Source organism: Mesoplodon densirostris, chromosome 5 (assembly GCF_025265405.1).
Source record: "Mesoplodon densirostris isolate mMesDen1 chromosome 5, mMesDen1 primary haplotype, whole genome shotgun sequence".
NCBI classification, from domain to species: Eukaryota; Metazoa; Chordata; class Mammalia; order Artiodactyla; family Ziphiidae; genus Mesoplodon; species Mesoplodon densirostris.
The window spans coordinates 146,185,140-146,208,039 of NC_082665.1; the positions used below are offsets into that span (position 1 = coordinate 146,185,140).

The following is a 22,900-nucleotide window of genomic DNA, read 5'->3' on the forward strand; positions in this document are numbered from 1 at the left end:
CATTCCCTTGGCCAGGGACCCAGGTCTCAGAGCCCAGGCAGTCAAGGGTGATACTCAAACATGTTGGAAGGGAGTGGCACCATGGGGACAGTGCCGGTTATGGAGACTCGGGCACCTGGAAAGCTCATCCCTTAGAGATTTGGATGCTGGTATCCAAGCCTGCCAGACTCCACGTTCTCAGCTTTGTTCCTTCTCTGCTTCCCCAGCCTCTCTGCTTTCTCCTGCTCCAGCTTTGGAGGGGTCATCTGGAGGAGGAGGGCAGATGTATACAGGATAGCTGGGTGGATTTCTCTAGTTTCATAAGGTGGGGCTATGAGGCTCAGTGGGTAATATAAAGGGAGACAGCATGAGAAATCAGAAAGGAGGAGGGAGAGAGGAGGGTGCTGGGGAAAGAGAGAACAGGGAGAAGAGACGGGTGTTAATGGCCCAGGGAGTTGGGGTGAAGGTGAAAAAGGAAGTGAGAAAAAGAGATGAGTAAGGCAAAGAGGATGAGGAAGATGCTGAGAAGGAAGCAGTGATGAGGAACAGGGGAGGCGGTGGTCCAGACACCAGGAGAGAGGCCAGGTGGAAGATAAGCCTCAGCGTACCCAGCACCAACCCCCTGACACTTGCAATAGCATCTCTGACTATCATCAGAAAGCCTCAGGCTTGGACTTGGGCATTCAGTGGTCCTGATTCCATGCCAAAACCATCACCAAGCCCAGAAGCCCTGTCTTTTTGTTGAGATAACTGGTCTCTGCTCCTCTGTACAGTGGCAGCCTGCTCCCAGGTTTAGGCCTGTTCCCCTTGTACTTGGGTTCCCATATATCACCTGGCAAGGCTCCTGGCTTCCCTTCTTGTTCCCTCCAGGCCATTCTGCACTTTAGCGTCCCCTGGGGGCAGGAGAGTTTTTTTTAAAATTCTGATGCCCAGGACGTACCTGAAGCCAATGAAATCAGAATGTCTGGGGGTGGGGGCCAGGCATCAGTAGTTTTTAAAGATCCCCAGGTGATTCTAATGCAAAACAAGGTTTGGGGGCTACTGGTCTAAGCATCTCCAAAGCACCAGTGTCATCCTTCCCCTGTTGAAATGGGCTTGGTGACTCTTCATTGCTGATGTGCAGAAAATGGGGCAGTTGAGAGGAGAGAGGGGTGTGAGAGTTACTTTCTGCACCTTAGAACTTTTGCACTTGCATCCAGAACCCCTGGATTCTCTGTTCGTGCCAACACCACGCGAGGTCCATGAGCTGAGAGTAATTTTTATTAACCAGCTACAAAGTGCTGCACTGTGAGAGAGATCATATTCTTCCCCTGAATTCACTGAGCGTTTGCTCACAGAATTGTTTTTCCAGCCTTGAAAGGCTTCCAACCTGCCTCTCATCTTTCCGCCTCTCCAAGCGCTGTCATCTTAGAGTGCTGAGTTTTGGTCTTTCCCCTCTAAGAAATCCGCCTCTGCTGCTCCAGACGCCCCTCATGTGTGACATGAAGAGACCACCTTGGTCAGGGCAGGAAGAGGCTATGCAGTGCCTGACACAGGGGGTTAATGCCCTAAGTGAGAAACTGAGACCCTCAGTGCCGTGACTTCTGGGTAGGAGCAAAGAGAAGCCTGGCAGGAGTTCATGGCCACCTGGGGTACTTACACAGGCCACAGGGGTTGAAAGCGGCCTGTGGAAGTTCCTGCTTTTCCAATGAGTATTGCAGTTATCAAGGGTTCAGAGGAGGAAGGGCAATTTATATTTTTATATCACATAACAGATTTCAAAGCAATATTAACCCCCTGAATCATTGCAGGTACCATACTCTCCATTTTGCAGGACAGCATTTTAATTTAAGCACACAGACTCTGGGTTCAAATTCTGACTGCATCTTACTAGTTGTGTGATCTTGGGCCAGTCAACCTCTCAAATGCTCAGTTTCTTCACTGGTATGATGGGCACGAGGTAGGGGTTACCTGGGGTCACGCACGTGGTTCCCGGCAAGTTGCTTACGCACTAAGTATTAGCTATTAGTAGTTTGTAGAGGTGAGAGTGGTGGGGTTCAGGAGAGCTCAGCACTCACTCACACAGCTGGGGGAGCTTGGATTTGGAACTCAGGTCTATACTGATTAGTGACTCTTTAGGACACGTACACTTAATTGCTACAAAGTGTCGTTTTTTGGGTTTTTTTTTTGCAGTTGAGGTAAATTTTATTGCTACATTTTGAAACGCAAAAAATATTTAAAATAATAACGCCATTGAATATATATTTTCACTGTTACATTAGGTGCAAAACAGACGTTATAGTATATATATATATATTTTTTGGCGGGCCTCTCACTGTTGTGGGCTCTCCCATTGCGGAGCACAGGCTCCGGACGCGCAGGTCCAGCGGCCATGGCTCACGGGCCCAGCCGCTCCGCGGCATGTGGGATCTTCCCGGACCGAGGCACGAACCCATGTCCCCTGCATCGGCAGGTGGACTCTCAACCACTGCGCCACCAGGGAAGCCCTATGGTATTTTTTAGCTCTTTTTTTCTTGTAGTTTTATTGAGATATAATTGACATATAGCACTGTATAAGTTTAAGGTGTACAACATAATGATTTGACCTACAAATACCACACAGTGATGATCACAGTAAGTTTAATAAACATCCATCAACTTGCACAGATACAAAATTAAAGAAATAGAAAAAAATAAAAAATTAAAAAAATTTTTTCTTGGGCTCAGAACTCAAGATTTATTCTCTTAGCTTTCATATATAACTGACAGCAGCCATCATTATATATATCCTGTTGTACATTACATCCCTAGTAACCTATCTATCATAGCTGGAAGTCTGTACCTTTTGGCTGCCCTCATCCAGTGCCCCACCCCTACCCCCTACCTCTGGTAATCACCCATCTGATCTTTTCCTATGAGTGTGTTGGTTTCTGAAGAGTCATTGACCTACAACACTATGCTCGTTCCTGTTACACAGCATAGTGAGTTGCTATTTCTATACATTTCAACATGATCCTCATGAAGTCTAGTTACCAACTCTCACCATACAATGACTATGTAATAGACTTGCACCAAGACATATTGTAACTAGAGGTAATTGCTCCCCAGTTCCTGGCCTCCCTTTTCCCGATACAGAGGTGGAATTGGGGCGGGGCTGCTGACCTGCCCTGTCCCCAAAGCTGGCAGGGCCCCCCCCCCCAGTTTTCCTGAGCCCCGGTGGCCCGCGTCGGGTGCGCTGCACTTACAAGGTACGGATGCTCTGGAGGCGGCCCCCGTGGAACGTGATGGTGACATTACGGCCGCAGTGGCTCGCGTAGTAGTGGCACCTGAGGTCGCTGCTGGCTGTGCAACAGCACTTGCAGTCGGGGTCATTGGCCCAGGAGCAGCAGCACCAGTGGCAGTTGGGGCTCTCGGAGCACGTGCAGTGGCAACATTGGCAATGGCGCCCGTCTTTGTAAGGGCAGGGGAAGCAGGTGCAGTTCCGCTCCGCGGTGAGGAGGAACTTGCAGCACAGGCAGGAGCATACGTGGGGGCAACACCTCTGCCGTGGACCAGCACACAGGGCAGGCTCCATGGCGCCTGTATGATCGCCACCCGCTCCCTGGAGCTCTTGATGCCTCCTCTACCAGGATCCTGCTGTCAGTTCTCCCATGGAGGGGTCCCCCCTCCCCTGAATGAGGAAGTCAGCTTGGAGGTGTCAAGAGCTTGGCTGCTGTGAGGCCTCGACAGGAGGTGTCCCTGGCTCGGAAGCTCATGAGCTGGCGTTGACATAGACCAGTTCCAGGCCATTTGCTTATGTCACAATGCCTGTCTCCCCACCATGTCTCACCATACAGGACAGGAGGGAGGGTGGGATCTGGGGGCTAGTGGCAGGGGGGCTGACAGATACTCCCTGCTTCCAGAGGACCAGCTTCAGAGGAGTGTCAATGAAAAGAGCATCCTGTCCGGTATCACACTTTGGGTTACTGGGTGGATTTCAGAAGCTATTTCTCTTTGTGTGGTCCTTTTCCTGCAACTTGGGCAAGTTGACTTCAGGGTATGTCTTCATGGGCTGAAAGCCTGGGTGTGATGCATTGGAAGATACAGACTGACATGATATTCCTCTCCTTGGGCTTTTTTTGTATTGCTAGAACTCTTTATTTGATGAACAAAGTGCAGTGTTGACGAACAATAATGTCATATATAAAGGGAATCACCATTTGGAGAAAGAATTAAAGGAAAAACAGATATAGGTTCTTTAAGGCACTTCTGTCAGTAGTGATTGAGTTTGTCAGTTGCTGCATAGTCACTGCTGATTTTTATGAGGCTTCAGGCATTAGTCACTGGGAATATTTCTTGGCATTTTTTGCAGCCTCATGGGATTAGGCTGAGACTCAAGCTCTGTTTCCTAGGCCCCTGCCCTCTTCCCCAGTCCTATCTCACTGTATCCCTTTTATCAAGAGGCTGGAACTCTACATGAGACTCTTTATCTCTTCTTTTAGTATATGCTCAGCATCTCTAGAAATGACCTATTTTAGGAGAGAATTTTGCTTTCCACTTTATGCAGCTTGCAAAGATTGAAAGAGCAGAAATTTCATTATCATACCATATATATGATATGAACACTGTCTTATTTTTTTCCAGAAAGAAGCAGAGGTGGGAGCTGAATTTGGCTGTAGGAATTTATTGCATAATATATTCCCCCTCCCTATGATTATCACTTTATAATAAGAAAGAACATTCACTGAGTGCTAACTGTTCCAGCCACACTTTGATTTTAGATTCCTACAGATGAAAAATTTGGATCATAGGCTAGGTACTTTATTTATGTATTTATTTATAATTACTAAGTTGCTTACTTAAATGAATATGACAGTTCATACTGACAGCGGTGATATATGGGAGACACTTTTTCCACACATGCTTTCTCAAACAGAATTTTATCAATATTCCTATCTGTTCTCTAGACACAGAGGTTTGAGTTTCACTCCTGAATTTATTTTCATCATTGGTCGGTGCAAGACTTCCTCTTTTTAAAAAGAAAAATAAAATTTTTATTAAGATATAATTCACTATTTTAAAAAATTTTTAAATTTTTGGCTGTGTTAGGTCTTCGTTGCTTCGCGAGAGCTTTTCTCTAGTTCTAGCGAGCAGGGATACTCTTCGTTGCGGTGCACAGGCTTCTCATTGCGGTGGCTTCTCTTGTTGCAGAGCTTGTGGGCTTGTGGGCTTCACTAGCTGTGGCTCTCAGGCTCTAGAGCGCAGGCTCAGTAGCTGTGGCTCACGGGCTTAGCTGCTCCGCGGTATGAGGGATCTTCCTGGACCAGGGCTCGAACCCGTCTCCCCTGCATTGGCAGGTGGATTCTTAACCACTGCACCACCAGGGAAGTCCCATAATTCACTTACTATTAAACCCACTGTTTTAAAGTGAACAGTTCAATAGTTTTTAATATGTTCACAAGATTGTGTAACTATCACCATGATTTATTTCCAGAACATTTTCATCACCCCAAAAGGACACACTGTACTCATTAGCTATCATTCTCTACGCCCCATCCCCACAGCCTCTGGCAGATATTAATCTATTTTTTGTGTCTATAGATTTGTCTATTCTGGACATTTCATATAGATGGAATCATATAATATTTGGTCGTTTGAATCTGGTTTCTTTCACTTAGCATAATGTTTTCAAGGTTCATGCATGTATCAATATTTCCCTTTTATATGACTGAATAATATTGTATGGACATACCTCATTTTGTTTACCCATTATCAATTGTTGGACACTTGGAGTGTTCCCTCTTTATGGCCAATATGAATAATGTTACTGTGAACATTTGTGTACAAGTTTTTGTATGAACATGTGTTTTCATTTCTCTTGAGTATATACCTAGCAGTGGAATTGTTGGGTTATATGGTAACTCTATGTTTAACTTTTTGAGGAAATTCCAAACTGTTTCCAAAACAGTTGCACCATCTTACATTTTTACATTCCCACCAACAATATTATGAGTGTTACAATTCCTCTACATTCTTACCAAAACTTGTTATCGTTTTTTAAAAATAATAATTACTATAGCCATCATGGTGGGTATGAAGTGGAATCTCATTGTGGTTTAGACTTGAATTTCCCTGATGACTAATGATGTTGAGAACATTTTGATGTGCTTATTGGCCATTTGTATATCTTCTTTGGAGAAATGTCTACTCAAATCCTTTGTCCATTTTATTTTATTTATTTATTTATTAAATTAAGTAATTAGTTTTTGGCTGCATTGGGTCTTCGTTGCTGCACGTGGGTTTTCTCTAGTTGCGGTGAGCAGTCTCTAGTTTGTTGCAGTGCACGGGCTTCTCATTGAGGTGGCTTCTCTTGTTGTGGAGCATGGACTCTAGGCACGTGGGCTTCAGTAGTTGTGGCTCGTGGGCTCTAGGGCTCAGGCTCCATAGCTGTGGCACATGGGCTTATTTGCCCTGCGGCATGTGGGATCTTTCCTGACCAGGGCTCGAATCTGTGTCCCCTGCACTGGCAGGCAGATTCTTAACCACTTTGCCACGAGGGAAGTCCCCCTTTGCCCATTTTAAAATTGAGTTGTCTTTTTTATTGATGAGTTGTAACAGAGTTCTTTGAATAATATAGATACTACACCATTACCAGATATACGATTTGTAAATATTTTTTTCCATTCTGTTTTTAGTCTTTTCACTTTTTTTCAGTGTCCTTTTTAAAAAAATTATTATTATTATTATTATTATTTGTGGTATGCGGGCTTCTCACTGTTGTGGCCTCTCCCATTGCAGAGCACAGGCTCTGGATGCGTAGGCTCAGTGGCCATGGCTCACGGGCCCAGCTGCTCCGCAGCATGTGGGATCCTCCCGGCCCGGGGCACGAACCCATGTCTCCTGCATCGGCAGGCGGACTCCCAACCACCGCGCCACCAGGGAAGCCAAAAAAAATTTTTATTGGAGTATAGTTGATTTACAATATTGTGTTAGTTTCAGGTGTACAGCAAGTTCATAGTGTCCTTTGAAGGACAAAAGCTTTAATTTTGATGAAGTCTAATTTATCTATATTTTTGTTGTTATTGCTTGTTCTTTTGGTGTCATTTAAGAAACCTTTGCCTATGCAAGATCATGAAGATTTACACCTATGTTCTCTCTTAACACTTTATAGTTTGAGCTATTACACTTAGATCTTTGACCCATTTTGAATTAATTTTTTAATTTGATTTGAGAAAATCCATTGACCATAGATGTACAGTTTACTACTAGACTCTATTCTATTCCTTTGATCTATATGTCTATCCTTATGTCGACCACACTGTTTTGACATTGCAGCTTTGTAGTAAGTTTTAAAATTGGGAAATGTGAGCTCTCCACATGTTTTTTCTTATAAAGATTATCTTGGATATTCTGAGCCTCATGTATTTCAGTATAAATTTTAGGATCAGCTTTTCTATTTTTTCACAAAAGGCCATTAGAATCTTGACAGGGATTGCATTTAATCTTTAGATGACTCTGGGGAATACTGCCATCTTAACAATATTAAGTTTTCCAATCCTTGAACACAGGATGCTCTTCCATTTATTTAGGTCTTTTAAGATTTCTGTCAACAATGTTTTTTAGTGTTCAGTGTACAAATCTGGCACTTATATGGTTAAGTTTATTCCTAAGTATATTTTTTGGATACTACTGTAAATGAAATTGTTTCTTAATTTTATTTTTGCACTGTTCATTGTTAGTGCATAGAAATATAACTGATTTTTCTATATTGGTCTTGTATCCTGCAATGTTGATGAATTCATTATTAGCTCTAATCTTTAAAAACATTTTTTTTTATTTTTTAAACTTCATGCCATCTGTGAATAGAAATACTTTTACATGATGTTTTTGAATATGACACCAAAAGCATAGGCAACAAAAGCAAAAATAGATGAGTGGGACTATATCAAACTAAAAACTTCTGCACAGCAAAGGAGACAATCAATAGCGTGAAGAGGCAACCTATGAAATGGGAGAAAATATTTGCAAACCATATATTTGATTAAGGGTTAATTTCTAAAATATATGAAGAACTCATACAACTCAAGAACAAAAAAAAAAGACCCAGATAGTCCAACTAAAAAGTGGGCAAAAGACCCTAATGAACATTCTTTTTCCAAAGAAGACATACAGACAGTCAACAGGTACATAAAAAGGTGCTCAACATCACTGATCATCAGGCAAATGACAATTAAATCCACAATGAGTTATCACCTCAGGAAGTGGAGAAGAGGGAAGTCTTGTGCACTGTTGGTGGGACTGTAAAATGATATAGCCTCTGTTGAAACAGTATGGCAGTTTCTCAAAAAATTAAAAATAGAACTAACATATGATCCAGAAATCCCACTTCTGGTTATATAGCTAAAGGAAAAGAAATGAGTATCTTGAAGAGATGTCTGCCCTCCTACGTTCATTGCAGCATTATTCACAATAGTCAAGATATGGAAACTACTTAAGTGTTCACTGACAGGTGAGTAGAAAAAGAAAATGTGATCCACACACACACACTCGTACTGGAATATTCAGTCATAAAAAAGGAAATCCTGCCATTTGTGCGACAACATGGATGAGCCTGCAGGATATTATTCTATGTGAAATAAGTCAGACAGAGAAAGACAATTATTGTATGATCTCACTTATATGTGGAATCTGAAAAAAAAGTCAAACTCGTAGAAACAGAAAGTAGAATGGTGGTTTCTGTGGGGGTGGGGGGATATGGACAGATGTTGGTTAGGGAGTACATCCTCCATTTATAAGGTGTATAAGTTCTAGGGATCTTATGTACAACATGGTGAATAGAGTTAATATTATAGACTTGAAATTCGCTAAGAGAGTAGATCTTAGCATTCTCATCATACCAAAGGTTATGGCTGTATTAATTAACTTGATTGTAGTAATCGTTTCACAGTTTATACGTATATCAAGTCATCAAGTTATATACTTTAAATATATACAATTTTACCTCTTAATTATTCCTCAGTAAAGCTGGGGAAAAAAATCAACATACAAAAATCAATGACCTTCATATATACAAACAAAAACAGAAGATGTAAAAGGAAAAAATACCCATTTACATTCACAAAAAAACAAAAGGAGAAAACAAAGTATATAGGTATAAACTTGACCAGAAAGTTTCAAAATCTATATCAGGAAAGCTCTAAAACGCCCTTGAAAGACTTAAATGTAGACTTGAGCAAATGGAAATATGTACCATATTTATGGATAGGAAAACTCAACATCTTAAAGATGTCAGTCTCCCTAAATTAACACATTCAATGAAATTCTGATAAAAATAGAATTTTTTTCTGAAGCTAGAAATGTTGATTATAATGTTTACTTAAAGAATAGATAAACAAGAATAGTCAGGAAAATTCTGATGGAGAATAGAAATAAGGGGTGTACTTGTACTAAATATTTTTTTAAATTTTAATGCCTCTATAATTAAACAGCGTTGGTGTTGGTGAAGAAATAGACTGACACTGAAAGAGAAATAGAAAAATTCAAATAGACCAAATTGCATATGGAAATTTAATATGTATATAAAGGCAGCATCTCAGGTCAATGGGGAAAAGACAAGGTATTTAAGCTATGTGGTTAGGAGGATTAGATAGTCTTCTGTAAAAAAATAAAATTTAATCCATTCTTCACACCAAGATAAATGCTGAATGGATAAGAGATTTAAATGTGGTGGAAAATTAAATCATACATATAATAAAAGGAAACATGGATTAATGGCTTTATAACTTGGGAGTATGGAAAACCTTCCTAATTATGACAAAAATGCAAAAGCAATAAAGGAGAAGATTGATAAATTTGATTACATAAATAAAAATATTTTAAAGGACTGAAACAAAACACAAACAAAAAAGTGAAACAAAACCCTCACAAAAGTACCAAACCTACTCACCATTAACAAAGTAGAAAGACAATGAAAAATTGAAAACAATGTGTAAACTATGGGCAAAGATTTGATATCTTTAACAGCTAAGGAGCTTCTAAATATTATAGATGGAAAAGATCAGGTTTCCTTCAGAAAAATGAGCTAAAAATACGAAGTTTATAGAAAAAACGTTATTAGCCTTTAATCAATATAAAGGTTCTTACCTTTGTTTTCATCATAAGTGAAATGCAAAATAAATCAACACTGAGATACCATTTTCCACCCATCAGATTACCAAAATTCCAAAAAATTGAGAACATACTCTCTTGGCAAAGCTCTAGATGAACAGAAGTTCTGATATATTATTGGTGAGAATGTTACAAATGGCACAAACACTAGGGAGGGGAATTTGACATAATTCTCGAAATCTCATCTACCTGTTAACTCAGCAATTCCAGTTCTAAGACTTTCTCCCAAAGATATACTGACAAAAATACAGTAAAGATTCGTTCATGGTGTTATTTATTACAGCACTATTTGTAATAGCACAAGACTAGAAACAATCCAAATGTCCATCATCGAGGAATTGATAAACTGAAGTACATCCACACAATGGTATCTAATGCAGTTATATAAAAGAATGAGAAAAAAAACCTCTGTTGATTGTTTGAAAATGATTTCCAAGGTATTTTTCTCAATGCAAAAAGGTGTAGAAATGTGCGTATAATATCCTACCATTCATCTCAGAAAAGGTCTTAAGTCATTGGTTTATCCTGACATATGAGTTAGAAGGATAAACCAAAAATTTAGATTTATGAGGGAGTGCAAGAATAAGGTTGAGGGGAAAATATATCTTAATTTATAGAATTGATTTAGAAACCACTCAAATATTTTAAATAATTATAGCACAAAATTAAACTAAAAAGAGCAATCCTAATACTAAAAGCAAAATGAAAAAATGAGCCTGTGACATGAGTTGGTGGCATAGCCATACAAAGTGGAATTATCTTAAGTTAGTTTATTTTTTTTATTAAAAAAAGTTTTTAACATCTTCATTGGAGTGTAATTGCTTTACAATGGTGTGTTCATTTCTGCTTTATAACAAAGTGAATCAGTTATACATATACATATGTCCCCATATCTCTTCCCTCTTGCGTCTCCCTCCCACCCTCCTTATCCCACCCCTCTAGGTGGTCACAAAGCACCGAGCTGATCTCCCTGTGCTATGCGGCTGCTTCTCACTAGCTATCTATTTTACATTTGGTGGTGTATATATGTCCATGCCACTCTCTCATTTTGTCCCAGCTTACCCTTCCCCCTCCTCGTGTCTTCAAGTCCATTCTCTAAGTTAGTTTAAAACACGGTAATTTGATTGTACATTCCCAGTGGGGTTTATCCCTAAGCAGAAGCAAAACAAAACAAAACAAAGAGAAATCTTATGTTCTTTCAGTAATCATATTGTTAATGGTAGGGTTGGTATTGTTATTCTGAAAGGGTTGTGTGTGTATTTTTCAATAAAAAAAATGAGAAATTTTGTTGATGTCAATGAGAATCACAATTTTTGGCTTGGGAGAAAACATACAGATGGATGACTGCTGAAGTTAAGAAAATCAGTAGTCCTGATTTCAATTAAAAATACCAATATCAATTCATGATGTATTTTACCTTAAAAAAAATTTCTTAACTCTGGCCACTGAAAAGGTCCAGAAACCACGACTTACCCACTAATAATGAACCCCCTTGTGGTCTCTGAATTTCAGTAAAACGAACCAGGGCTCTTTGGAGAAATGGGTGATTCCAGGTCTGGGGCAGGAAATGTACAAGACAAATGTGGGTTTAGATCTACATTTTACAAAATTCCACAGGTCCCTTTTGGCACTAGTTCTTTTAGCTTTGCTAGAGAATACAGGACAAGAAGAACAGCATGCCAGCAGGGCAGGGGAAGGTGTGACAGCTCAGGTATAAAGGAATGAGACCAAATGAGTGGGTAGAGTGATGCTGCAGTGCACCGTCAAGGTATCCTTGTTAAGTCTGAGATACTCATTCCTCTTGTTGTCTGGAGTGTTGGCTGCTTGCAGCGCACACCTGAATCTTTCTCTGGAAATTGCTTTCAGTGGAGGGGAGCTGCCTTGCCAAAGATTACACCCTTATTCAGGGAGCAGTCCTGCCTAAATTGGGACCACTTTAAAGGGCCATCCCAGCTCCTGAGGAAGTCCTATTGGAATGGCTGAGGATTTCAGTTGTAACTATATTATAGTTTAGCTCTTCCCGCTGCACAATCCTGTTTTCTTCACTATCTAAGAACTCTCCCCAATAAACCTCTTGTGCATAAATCTCCATCTAGTAGTTTGTTTCTTGGGGAACCTGGCCCAAGAGATGGGTATGGGAGCCATTCAGGCTTATAAGCCCCACCCCCATATAAGCCAATATGTTTTATTTCCTCCCAGGGGAATAACTTCCAGGGGTCCTAGCAAGGGGCATGCACAGTTACAAGAATGCACTGCATTCAGAGAAGCTCAAACTATGGATTTCCCCTAGGTATTTATTTACAAGCAATTCATAGTCCTCCAGGCAAGGTGTAGTTTACTAACTAGAAGTCATTTTGTAAGCAAGGTTGCCTGGTAACATAGATGACTTCCACCTTTATTATGTTTCCAGGGGAACAGAGCTAGGAAGTTAACTCAAGGTCATTTTTTTCGTAGAGAAGGAGAAAGAGTTTGTTAACCCCTCATTCACATTTAAAAACCTATGAATTCATAAAGATAACCAAAATAAAATAAAAATCCCAACAACCCTCACTTAGAGGGTACTAGGAAACTAACTTGTTATTTTGAAACCTTGTAATAAAGAGAGAGAATTTATTTAGACTCTGTTGTATGAACTATGCTTCAGGATAATGAGTTGATAAAGGGAATTTTCTCTATATAGAAGTATCCCGGCTAATAAATGAAGAGGGATGGAATTGAAATATCATCCATTGCAACTCCTACTGAAAAGATGAATCTAGACAATATCACCAGGAACTGCTAATAGATGATTATATTAAACAGTAAATGTAGGGACTTCCCTGGTGACACAGTGGTTAAAATTCCCCCTGCCAATGCAGGGGACACGGGTTCTAGCCCTGGTTCGGGAAGATCCCACATGCCGTGGAGCAACAAAGCCCGTGCGCCACAACTACCGAGCCCGTGTGTCACAACTACTGAAGCCCACGCACCTAGAGCCCATGCTCCGCAACAAAAAGCACTGCAATGAGAAGTCCGCGAACCGCAACAAAGAGCAGCCCCCGCTCGCCGCAAATAGAGAAAGCCCTTGCACAGCAACAGAGACCCAACGACCCAGAGACTGCTAATAGAGCCAAACAGAGACCACCAGACATTGTTGGGTCATTATTTTTTTAAAAAAACCTCATTATTTAAAAAAAAAAGACAAAAACTCTACCTGTGCATTTTTGTGTACTATGTGTATATGAGAGGGGTGACGACATGGGTTCCTTGGGGTCAGGGGAGTGGGAAAGTGTTTTGGGTGGATGGTGGAGAGATGAGGCTGCTGAAAAACGCTGGTAAAAATATGAGGAAGCTATGACGTGGCCCCTGTCACTGGCAGATGAGCTCTGTAGCGTGAGCATGGGTTGTGGGATCAGGCTGCGTTCCGGTTCAGCTTTGCCCCTTACCAGTGGCGTCATCGTGGAGTGTTCAACAGTGTTCGTGGAGCACTTCCTGTGGGCCTGGCTGGCCTAGCAGCTGGTGATACAGCAGTAAAGATGCAGTTCCTGTCCCTTGGAAGCTGCCATGCTAATGAGGGAAGGAGAAAGGTCGACATGTATAAGTTGCACAGGGTGCAATGGGCATATTGCTTAACTTTTATGAACCTCGGGTTCCTTACCCATAAAATGAGTTATGACATCTGCTTCACAGGGTTACTATGAGGTTTAAATATGTGCAACATGAGTCTCACTGCACCGTCTTGGGCCACAGTCTTCTGCAACCCGCTGGTATTTCCTCCAGGGGTGGGAAGATGGGCACTGAGAGTGGGTAAGGTGGGGCAGGGGCTTCGGTCAGGGAAAGTCAGTCTGAGCGCTAAGACAGTAGAGTGAGGTAGAACTGTATGATGGTTTCTTGAGAACACAGAAAAAAGGAGCCAACTGTGTGCATTTATCCTTCACTTGAAAGCATTCACTTCATGCTTACTAGCTTCTACAGCAGTGAACAAAGTAGACCAAGATCTGCGCCCCTTCAGATGTAATAATCCAAAAAGGGGAGATGGACAATAGACATTAAAAGGAATGAATGAGTAGATTCTGTGATACATTAAAGTTCTGTGGGAAAGAGGAAAAGCAGAGCAGGGGAAGTGTATTAGTTAGCTAGGGCTGCTGTAACAAAATATCACAGGCTGGGTGGCATAAACAGCAGAAATGTATTGTCTCACAGGTCTGGGGGCTGGAGGTCTGAGATCAAGACCAGGCTCCCCTGCAGGCTCTAGGGGAGGATTTGTACCAGGCACCTCTCCTAGCTTCTGGTAGTTCCCTGGTAGTTCCGGTGGCATCTTAACTTCAGTCTTCACATGACATTCTCCCTCTCTGCATGTGTCTCAATGTCCAAATTTGACCTTTTTATGAGGAGACCAGTCATATTAGACTGGAGGCCACCCCACTCCAGTATGACCTCATCTTAACTAATTACACTGACAATGACCCTATTTCTAAATAAGGTCAGATTTGGAGTTATTGGGGTTTGGGACTTTAACATGGATCTACAGAACAGGAAGGGAGATTGAAGTGTCCAAGGGGTTGAGCAGCCTGCAGTGTTAAATAGGGAAACTTGTTGAGAAGGGGACACTGGAGAGAAGGTTTGAAGGAGGTAGGGAGTGAGCCATGTGGATATCTGGAGAAAAGAAGGGTGTCCCAAGTAGAGGGGACAACCAGTGCAAAGGCACCTTGGCAGGAATGTGCTTGAGATTTTCCTGGAGCAGCAGGAAGGCAGCATGGCTGCAGCAGAGAGTATGTGGAGTGAACCAGGAGATGAAGTCAGATGGGATCAGGCCCAGATCATGCAGCCCTTGGAGGCCCGTGAAGGACTTTGGCTTTTTTTTTTTTTTTTTCTTTTTGCGGTATGCGGGCCTCTCAGTGTTGTGGCCTCTCCCGTTGCGGAGCACAGGCTCCGGATGCGCAGGCCCAGCGGCCATGGCTCACGGGCCCAGCCGCTCCGCGGCATATGGGATCCTCCCAGACCGGGGCACGAACCCGTATCCCCTGCATTGGCAGGCGGACTCTTAACCACTGCGCCACCAGGGAGGCCCAGGACTTTGGCTTTTATCAGAGCATATCTATCGGTGGTTCTGGGCAGAGTGGCTATGTTGATAGGACACTCTGGATAGGTGGGGAAGAGGTTAGGAAGTCGTGGCTGTGACCCAGGTGGGAGATGACTGAGATAAGACTGGCATCCTCTACACCCACCCCACTGTTCTCCATTCCCCATCACTTATCTTAATCTCTATCGGTTCTTTAATCCTTAAAGAATGTGAGCTGGTAGTGGCTTATAGAAATGTTTTCAATGGTTGTCCAATGACTCCTAGGTTTTGGAGGCAGTGCCTTGGGGCCATGTGAAGGTGCAGGAAATCCTAAATGGAGGAACTCCCAGGTATTCCCACCCATTCCGCCTGCCTCTGCTTCATTGTCCACTTTACCAGAAAATTCGATATCTATGGTTTGTATAGAGGGGCTCATTAAAGAGTTCTATTCAAAAGCAAGAAGATTCCTGCTTCTTAAAAATAACCGATTGTCTTACAGCATTTCTCCTGTCTGAAATATTTTAAAACCCTCTAACTCCAAAGAAATGAATCTCTAATGGTGGAATTTTAGATCATGGTTCTGCTTGTTTTGCTACAAATAGATTTTTTTACTTCATCAGATAATAATGATGATGACAATGATAACTAATATTAATTGAGGGCTAAACTTGCCCATGTTTAGGATCCTGCCTAGGATTATAAAGAATGAAGCTCTTCATAGTCATAGATCCATGAAGTCATTCATGTTGGAGCCTGGAGAGCTCGTAACAATATTCTAGTTTCAACCCTCTCATTTTATTTTATTTTATTTTATTTTTTTTCGGTATGCGGGCCTCTCACTGTTGTGGCCTCTCCCGTTGCGGAGCACAGGCTCCGGACGCGCAGGCTCAGCGGCCATGGCTCACGGGCCCAGCCGCTCCGCGGCATATGGGATCCTCCCAGACCGGGGCATGAACCCGTATCCCCTGCATCGGCAGGCGGACTCTCAACCACTGCGCCACCAGGGAGGCCCCCTCTCATTTTATTTACAAATAACTGAGAGAAATGTTGACTTGGTCGAGGTCATCCAAGAACAGCTGGGTCTAGAATCCAAGCGACCTATAACCCAGGTCCCCAATTTTCCCATTACATCCTGCTGGAAGGCAGGTGTCCTCAGACTAGGATAAGGAGTGCCATATCACAGCTGTTGAAACAAAGGGTAGACAGGAAATGAGTGCTGAAGACATGTGATGTGACATTTACCGTCCCTGAGAGTTCAGGTTTATAAACTCCACTGCATTTAAGAGCCTTTTAAAGTCTCTAATTGCTCATTTATCTGATGTTACAAAAACAGTCTCCACAGATACAAACTGGCAGATAAATAGCTTGTTGAGAATTTATTTAAAGTGATAAACTAACATAATGCATCTTCTCTTGAGAGAATTGTCAAAAGCACGGGATTGTACCACAGTTTGTAGTAATATTTCTTCTGGAATCATTATTGGCTGTGGCCTCCTAATTTTCTGGGAGAATATTTCATTTCTTGATCCACGAACTACTGCACTGTAAATAAACCTGCCAGTTCCCATGGGGACAAGTGGATCAGAGTAACCTGGTGAAGGGTAAAGAGGATAATTTGGGGGTTGGCCAGATCTTGGTGTGAGTTCTGTCTGCCTCTTAGATCTGTCTTACTTGGGGTAAGCACTTTAGTTCTCAATGCCTCAATTTTCTCTTTGGTTAAATGGGAATTATAATATCTACCTCATAGGCCGGTTGTGGCAATTAAGGGTGTAAAGGCTATAGGGCATCCTCTACCATGCCTGGCTCTAGTAGGGGCTAAATAGTGATCCACTCTATTGGGAGGCAGAATAGAGATGTGACTTGAAGGCCAAGTGTAGTCCTTGGACCAGCAGCCTCAGCACACTCCAGTTTGGGGACTTTGGAGTCAGTCTGGTTGGGTTCAAGTTTCAGTGTGGTTACTAATTAGCTATGTGGCTTTGGATAAAATCACTTTCTCAAAGTTGCTGTTTGTTCATCTGTGAAATGGGAAGGATACCATAGGAGGACCCAATTTATGGGTCATTTTTATATATCAGTGAGATGCTGCATAGTCTCTCGCCATGTCTGGCATGTGAGAAATCACTATTAGGATTTTCTAGAGCCTGCCATCCATCAGCAGCAAGCCTGTGGTAAATAAAGCTAATATGACAGTTTGGGATAAGGAAAGCTATTTCCATGCACCTGCTTCAAACCAAGGTGGATGGATCTTTGGTTTCCAGACCACAACCTACCACCTGTTTGTCTCAGTACTAAATCTTACTAGTGGTTAGCACGCTCTGGGGGCAGAAGAGGTGAGGGGAGAAGAGGGTTGGCAGCTGGCCCGAGCATCTGATAAGAGGGTCATACCAGCAGGACTGGAACAGACACAGCAACACTCCACCAACAACCTCAACTCATGCACCCTCAGCCTCTCCTTGTACTTCTCTGGTGTTGGGAAGCTTCTTCCTTCTGCCTGAGGAAGCCCATTTCAGTTCAATGTGGGAGATCTCTAGTCCTTGGGAAGCTCCTGAGTCAATATGCAGTAAGACTCAAGGAAATAGAGTCAGTTTGGAACTGCTATAGACCAAATATTTGTGTGCCCGCTGAAGTTCATGTGTTGAAACCTAATCTCCAGTGGTATGGTATTTGGAAATGGGGTCTTTGGGAGGTGATTAGATCAGGAGAGTGGAGCTCTCATGAGTGGGATTAGTGGCCTTAAAAAAGAGACCCAGGGCTTCCCTGGTGGCACAGTGGTTGAGAGTCTGCCTGCTGATGCAGGGGACACGGTTTTGTGCCCCGGACCGGGAAGATCCCACATGCCATGGAGCGGCTGGGTCCGTGAGCCACGGCCGCTGAGCCTGCACGTCCGGAGCCTGTTCTCCACAACAGGAGAGGCCACAACAGTGAGAGGCCCGCTTACCGCCAAATTAAAAAAAAAAAAAAAAAAAAAAGAGACCCAAAGAATTTTTTGCCCCTTCTGCCATGTGGGGGCGCAGCAAGAAGACTTCCGTCGATAAACCAGGAAGGGGTCCTCACCAGATCCCAAATCTGTGCCTTGATCTTGAACTTCCCAGCCTCCAGAACTGTGACAAGATAAATTTTTGTTGTTTAAGCCACTCTGCCCATGGCAGTGTGAATGGACTAAGACAGGAACTATATCTCAGGGTTGGCAACAAGGTTCTTCAATGTATTACTTTCTTCTTATGAAATCATTTTGGTTGATTTTTATTCATTAACCAATTTGGGGGACATTTATACTCCCAAAAGGTAGACACATTTTTTTTTCTATGACATATTCACATGTTTAATTCGCAGTAAAAGATTTTTGAATTCCACAGGAAAATAAGTAGTTTCTTGATTGGATTAAGTAAACAACCTATTTAATTTGTATTAGCTCCAAGCTACATTCAAAGCCTCATATTTCTCTTGTGCTAATTATATGACAGGGAACATTAGCCTTATTATTCAGAACTCTCATTTTATGATAGCCCTGAGTTAGCTTAACAGTAACTGGTCAATGTCATTTACTTGAACAATCTGAATCCTTGCCAGACCGGCGAATCCTGTCTTCACTGGGTAGAAAGGGCTCAGTAGTTGGGTTCCAGGCATCAGCACTCCCTGTAGCAACCAAATTTCCCCTCAATAGTTAGGATTAATCATCCCAGGCAGAAGAGTAATCCACTTCTTTGCTTGTTGGATCACTAGCATGCAGAGTCCAACTTGACCAGCTCTCAATCTTGACTTTCAATTCAAAGGACTTCCAGTGGCAAGTCATCCAGTGGCAAGACTTCCCTCTTGCATCTAAGACTTGTAAAACTAGTAGAGCCCAAAGGTATAGAGACAGCAAGTAAAAATTCTGCAAGTGGATTGTCAGGTGTAATCATGGGAAGGGCTACTCCTATTTTCACCTTGTGATTCTCAGACACATGTACACTAGCTGTAGGGAAAACTACCATATATTGGATATAGGTTCAAAAACATCCTTTAGGAGAGTGCCCCAATCTTGCAAGGTATTGTTTCCCAACTGGCTCTGTGCTGAGTCTTCAGAAGGCTGTTCTCTGATTCTATGAGTCCAGTTGTTTCTAGGTGATGGGGTAGGTGGTAGGATGGGTTGGAATTCCATGAGTGTGAGCCAGTGCTGTACTTCTTTTGCTGTGAAAATGAGCTATTTGGTCAGAAACAGTGTTGTGAGGGGTAATGAGACAGTGAATAAACATTTAAGTTCACGGATGGCTGTGCGCTCAGGAGGGCTGATCTATATTCAGTAGAGGGACCTATTTCAGTGAAGTCACACTGTTGCTCCTCTAGGATGGAAGGGTGGCATGGTAATCACTGTACCACCAGGTGACTGGATGGCTCCCCAGGGAGCGGTGCCAGGTTGGGCTTCCAGCGTTGATCTCTGTTATTGGCAGGTCACCACTCAGCAGTGGTTAGGCAGGTTAGAATTGGTGGGGGAGGTCCATTTTGAGCTCACGTATAGTCTCCATCCCTGTCACTACATTCAGGGGCTCGTAGAGCAAGCACTGCGGTGACTGGGGCAAGAGGTTGACTGACATCAACAGGTTCTATTTTGTCCCCCTGATAATAACAACCTCCTTTGAATGAGCAATCCGATAGATACGCATATCCAGATGTTATGTCCATTATTAGAGGTCCATCCACATACTTCTCCTCCAGACTTCCTGGTCACCAATTCTTTTCTTTCCAAACACTGACCTTATAGCCAAACCTTTAGCCACTGCCTCTGAATCAATGTAGGCTCTAGCCTTCTGTGAGCTGATTCATCAGGCTTCTTCCTGCCCAACCTAGAGTACTTGCAGCTATCTAGATACATTAATTCTTCTGTAGGTCGTCAACCTTTTTCATTCCGAGGGATGCTGTGATCAATTATCCATTGCCCAAAGTCCCATGGAGTCAAAACTTTGATAGCCACTGTATCTAAGTTTCCCAGCATGCTGGTTACACCAACCTTGTTCCTGGTGATTAACTTTTACCACCTGGTCTCTCTGCTATTTCCAGATCCCATTATATCCATTAAAATAATGGAGCCATTAAAATGGCGATGGTATTGCACATCTTATGTTAAATTTATTCCTGAAAGAATAAGTTTGTTGACTGCACTGTAACTGAACATTTAAATTTCATTTTCCATTTGTTTTCTGCTGAACTTGATTTTAGTGTATTGAATTTGTATGCTATGAACTTGCTAAATTCACTTATTAATCCTAATAATTTCATTGTAGATTTCTTAAGATTTTCTACACCATCATGTCATCTGTGCATAAATACTTTACTTTTTCCTTTTCATATTTTTTCTTACTTATTGCAATGGCTGGGAATTCCAGTACAATGCTGAATAGAGGTGGTGATAGTGGACATGCTTGCTTTGTTCCCAGTCATAGCGGAAAAGTATTCTATCTTTTACCCTTGAGAGTAATGTTGACTGTAGTTTTATTGATATTGATTGTAGTTTTTAAATTATATTCCTTTTATAAGTTCCTTCTGTTCATAGTTTTAAAATTATTAATGGATGTTACTTTATCAAATAATTTTCGGCTTTTATTGAGACAATCAAATGGTATTTTAAAAAATGTTCTTAATTCACAAATGAGACCATATGTCCTTTGAGTTTTCATTGCAGGAAATTTTTTTTTTTTACTACAGATTCAATATCTCTAATAGTTACAGGGCTATTCATATTATATACTAAGTCTTGTCAGTTTTGGTAGGTTGTGTTTCTAAAGGAACTTATGTATTTTTTAAACTTGTTGAATATATTGGCATAGTATTCATAATCTCTTATTATTTAGTATTTACAAGACTTGTAGTGATGTTTGTGCTTCAATTTCTGAAATTGGTATTTTGTATTTGTTTCTATTTTTTCTTGCCATTCTTACTAGGGATTTTTAAATTTATTAATAAAAAACCTTGGTTTTATTGATGTTACTTACTATTTGTTTTCAATTTTATTCATTTCTATTCTTATTTTTTATTGTATGGTGGTCAAGAATGTACTCTGTAAGATTTCAATTTTTTGAAATGTCTTAAGCCTTATATGATCCAACATATGTTCTAGATTGGAGAATATCCCATGTTCATTCTTCAGTTGTCTATAAATATTAATTAGTCCAAGGCACTTGATAATGTTCTTATCATCTGTATTTTTAGTCATTTTTTTGACTAGTTCTTCTATAAATTACTCAGAGAGGTGTGTTGAAATTTTCCAACTATGATTGTGGTTTTATCTATTTATTTCTTTAGTTCTGTCAGATTTTGCTTTATTTTGGAAGCTCAGATATTAAGCACATACACATATATTAGTGCCTAGTGAATTGGTTCTTTTAGCTCTCTTTTTTCTGCAATAGGTATATTTATTTATTTATTTTTATTTTTGGCTGTGTTGGGTCTTTGTTGTTGCGTGTGGGCTTTCTCTAGCTGTGCGGTGAGCAGGGGCTACTCTTCATTGTGGTGCGTGGCCGTCTCATTGCAGTGGCTTCTCTTGCTGCTGAGCACAGGCTTTAGGCACACGGGCTTCAGTAGCTGCAAACTGCGGGCTCATTGGTTGTGGCACACAGGCTTAGTTGCTCCGTGGCACGTGTGATCTTCCCGGACCAGGTCTCAAACCTGTGTCCCCTGCATTGGCAGGCGAATTCTTAACCACTGTTTCACCAGGGAAGTCCCTGTAATAGGTATTTTTAAAAATATGATTCTGTCATATTAATTAACCACCAATTTTTAAATGTTCCGTATTTGATGGAGTCTGTTTTTGCTTTTAACTTATTTTTCCTTTATATTTAAAGTTCATCTCATGTTGACAGCATATAGTTGGTTCTTGCTTTTTTATTCAGTCTGACAACCTCTGACTTTTCTAAAATTGAGGTATAGTTGATGTTTAATGTTATATAAGTTACAGGCATGCAATATGTGATTCACACTTTTAAAGGTTATACTCCATTCATAGTTATTGTAAAATATTTGCTATATTCCCTGTGCTGTACAATATATCCTTGTAGCTTATTTTATACCTAATAGTTTGTACCTCTTAATCCTCTACCCCTATATAGCCCCTCCCCCTTCCCTTTCCCACTGGTAACCACTAGTTTGTTCTCTATATTTCTGAGTCTGCTTCTTTTTTGTTATATTCACTAGTTTATTGTATTTTCTTAGTCCATTTATATTTAATGCAATTATTGAAGTTGGGTTTAATTATAGTATCTTATTGTTTTCTATTTGCCCCATCTGTTGTTTTTATCTTTTGTTCTCTCTTTCTTATCTTTATTTGGGTTAATCAAATAGTTTTTAGTATTATACTTAAGTTCTATAGTAAGATTATTATAACAGTTTGGTTCTATTTTACCCCCAGTCTCTTGTGCTATTCTTATATATTATATTTACAGATGTTAAAAGCCTGCAAAACTGTGTTATATTTTTTGTTTTAGTAATGTGTCTTTTAAAGGAATTAAGATTTGTATAATATCTTGTATTTACACACATCTTTACTTCAGTTCTCTTCAGCCTTTCTGTGTAGAGTTGAATTTCTATCTGATATCAGTTCCTTTTAGTCTGAAGAACTTCATTTAGCATTTCTTTTTTTTTTTCCTTTGTGGTACGCAGACCTCTCACTGTTGTGGCCTCTCCCATTGCGGAGCACAGGCTCCGGACGTGCAGGCTCAGCGGCCATGGCTCACGGGCCCAGCCGCTCCGCGTCATGTGGGATCTTCCCGGACTGGGGCACGA

The 22,900-nt window shown here is 41.3% G+C and overlaps 1 protein-coding gene across 1 annotated transcript in view; it reads right to left on the reverse strand.

Annotated features, from left to right (window-relative positions):
• TRIM42 (tripartite motif containing 42) overlaps positions 1-3,532 on the reverse strand; it is a 29,987-nt gene extending 26,455 nt beyond the window's left edge. Inside the window, exon 1 of the mRNA XM_060098896.1 lies at positions 3,204-3,532. Coding sequence (XP_059954879.1) covers positions 3,204-3,532 — 329 coding nt within the window. The remainder of the gene's footprint in view (positions 1-3,203) is intronic.
• Positions 3,533-22,900: the final 19,368 nt, after the last annotated feature.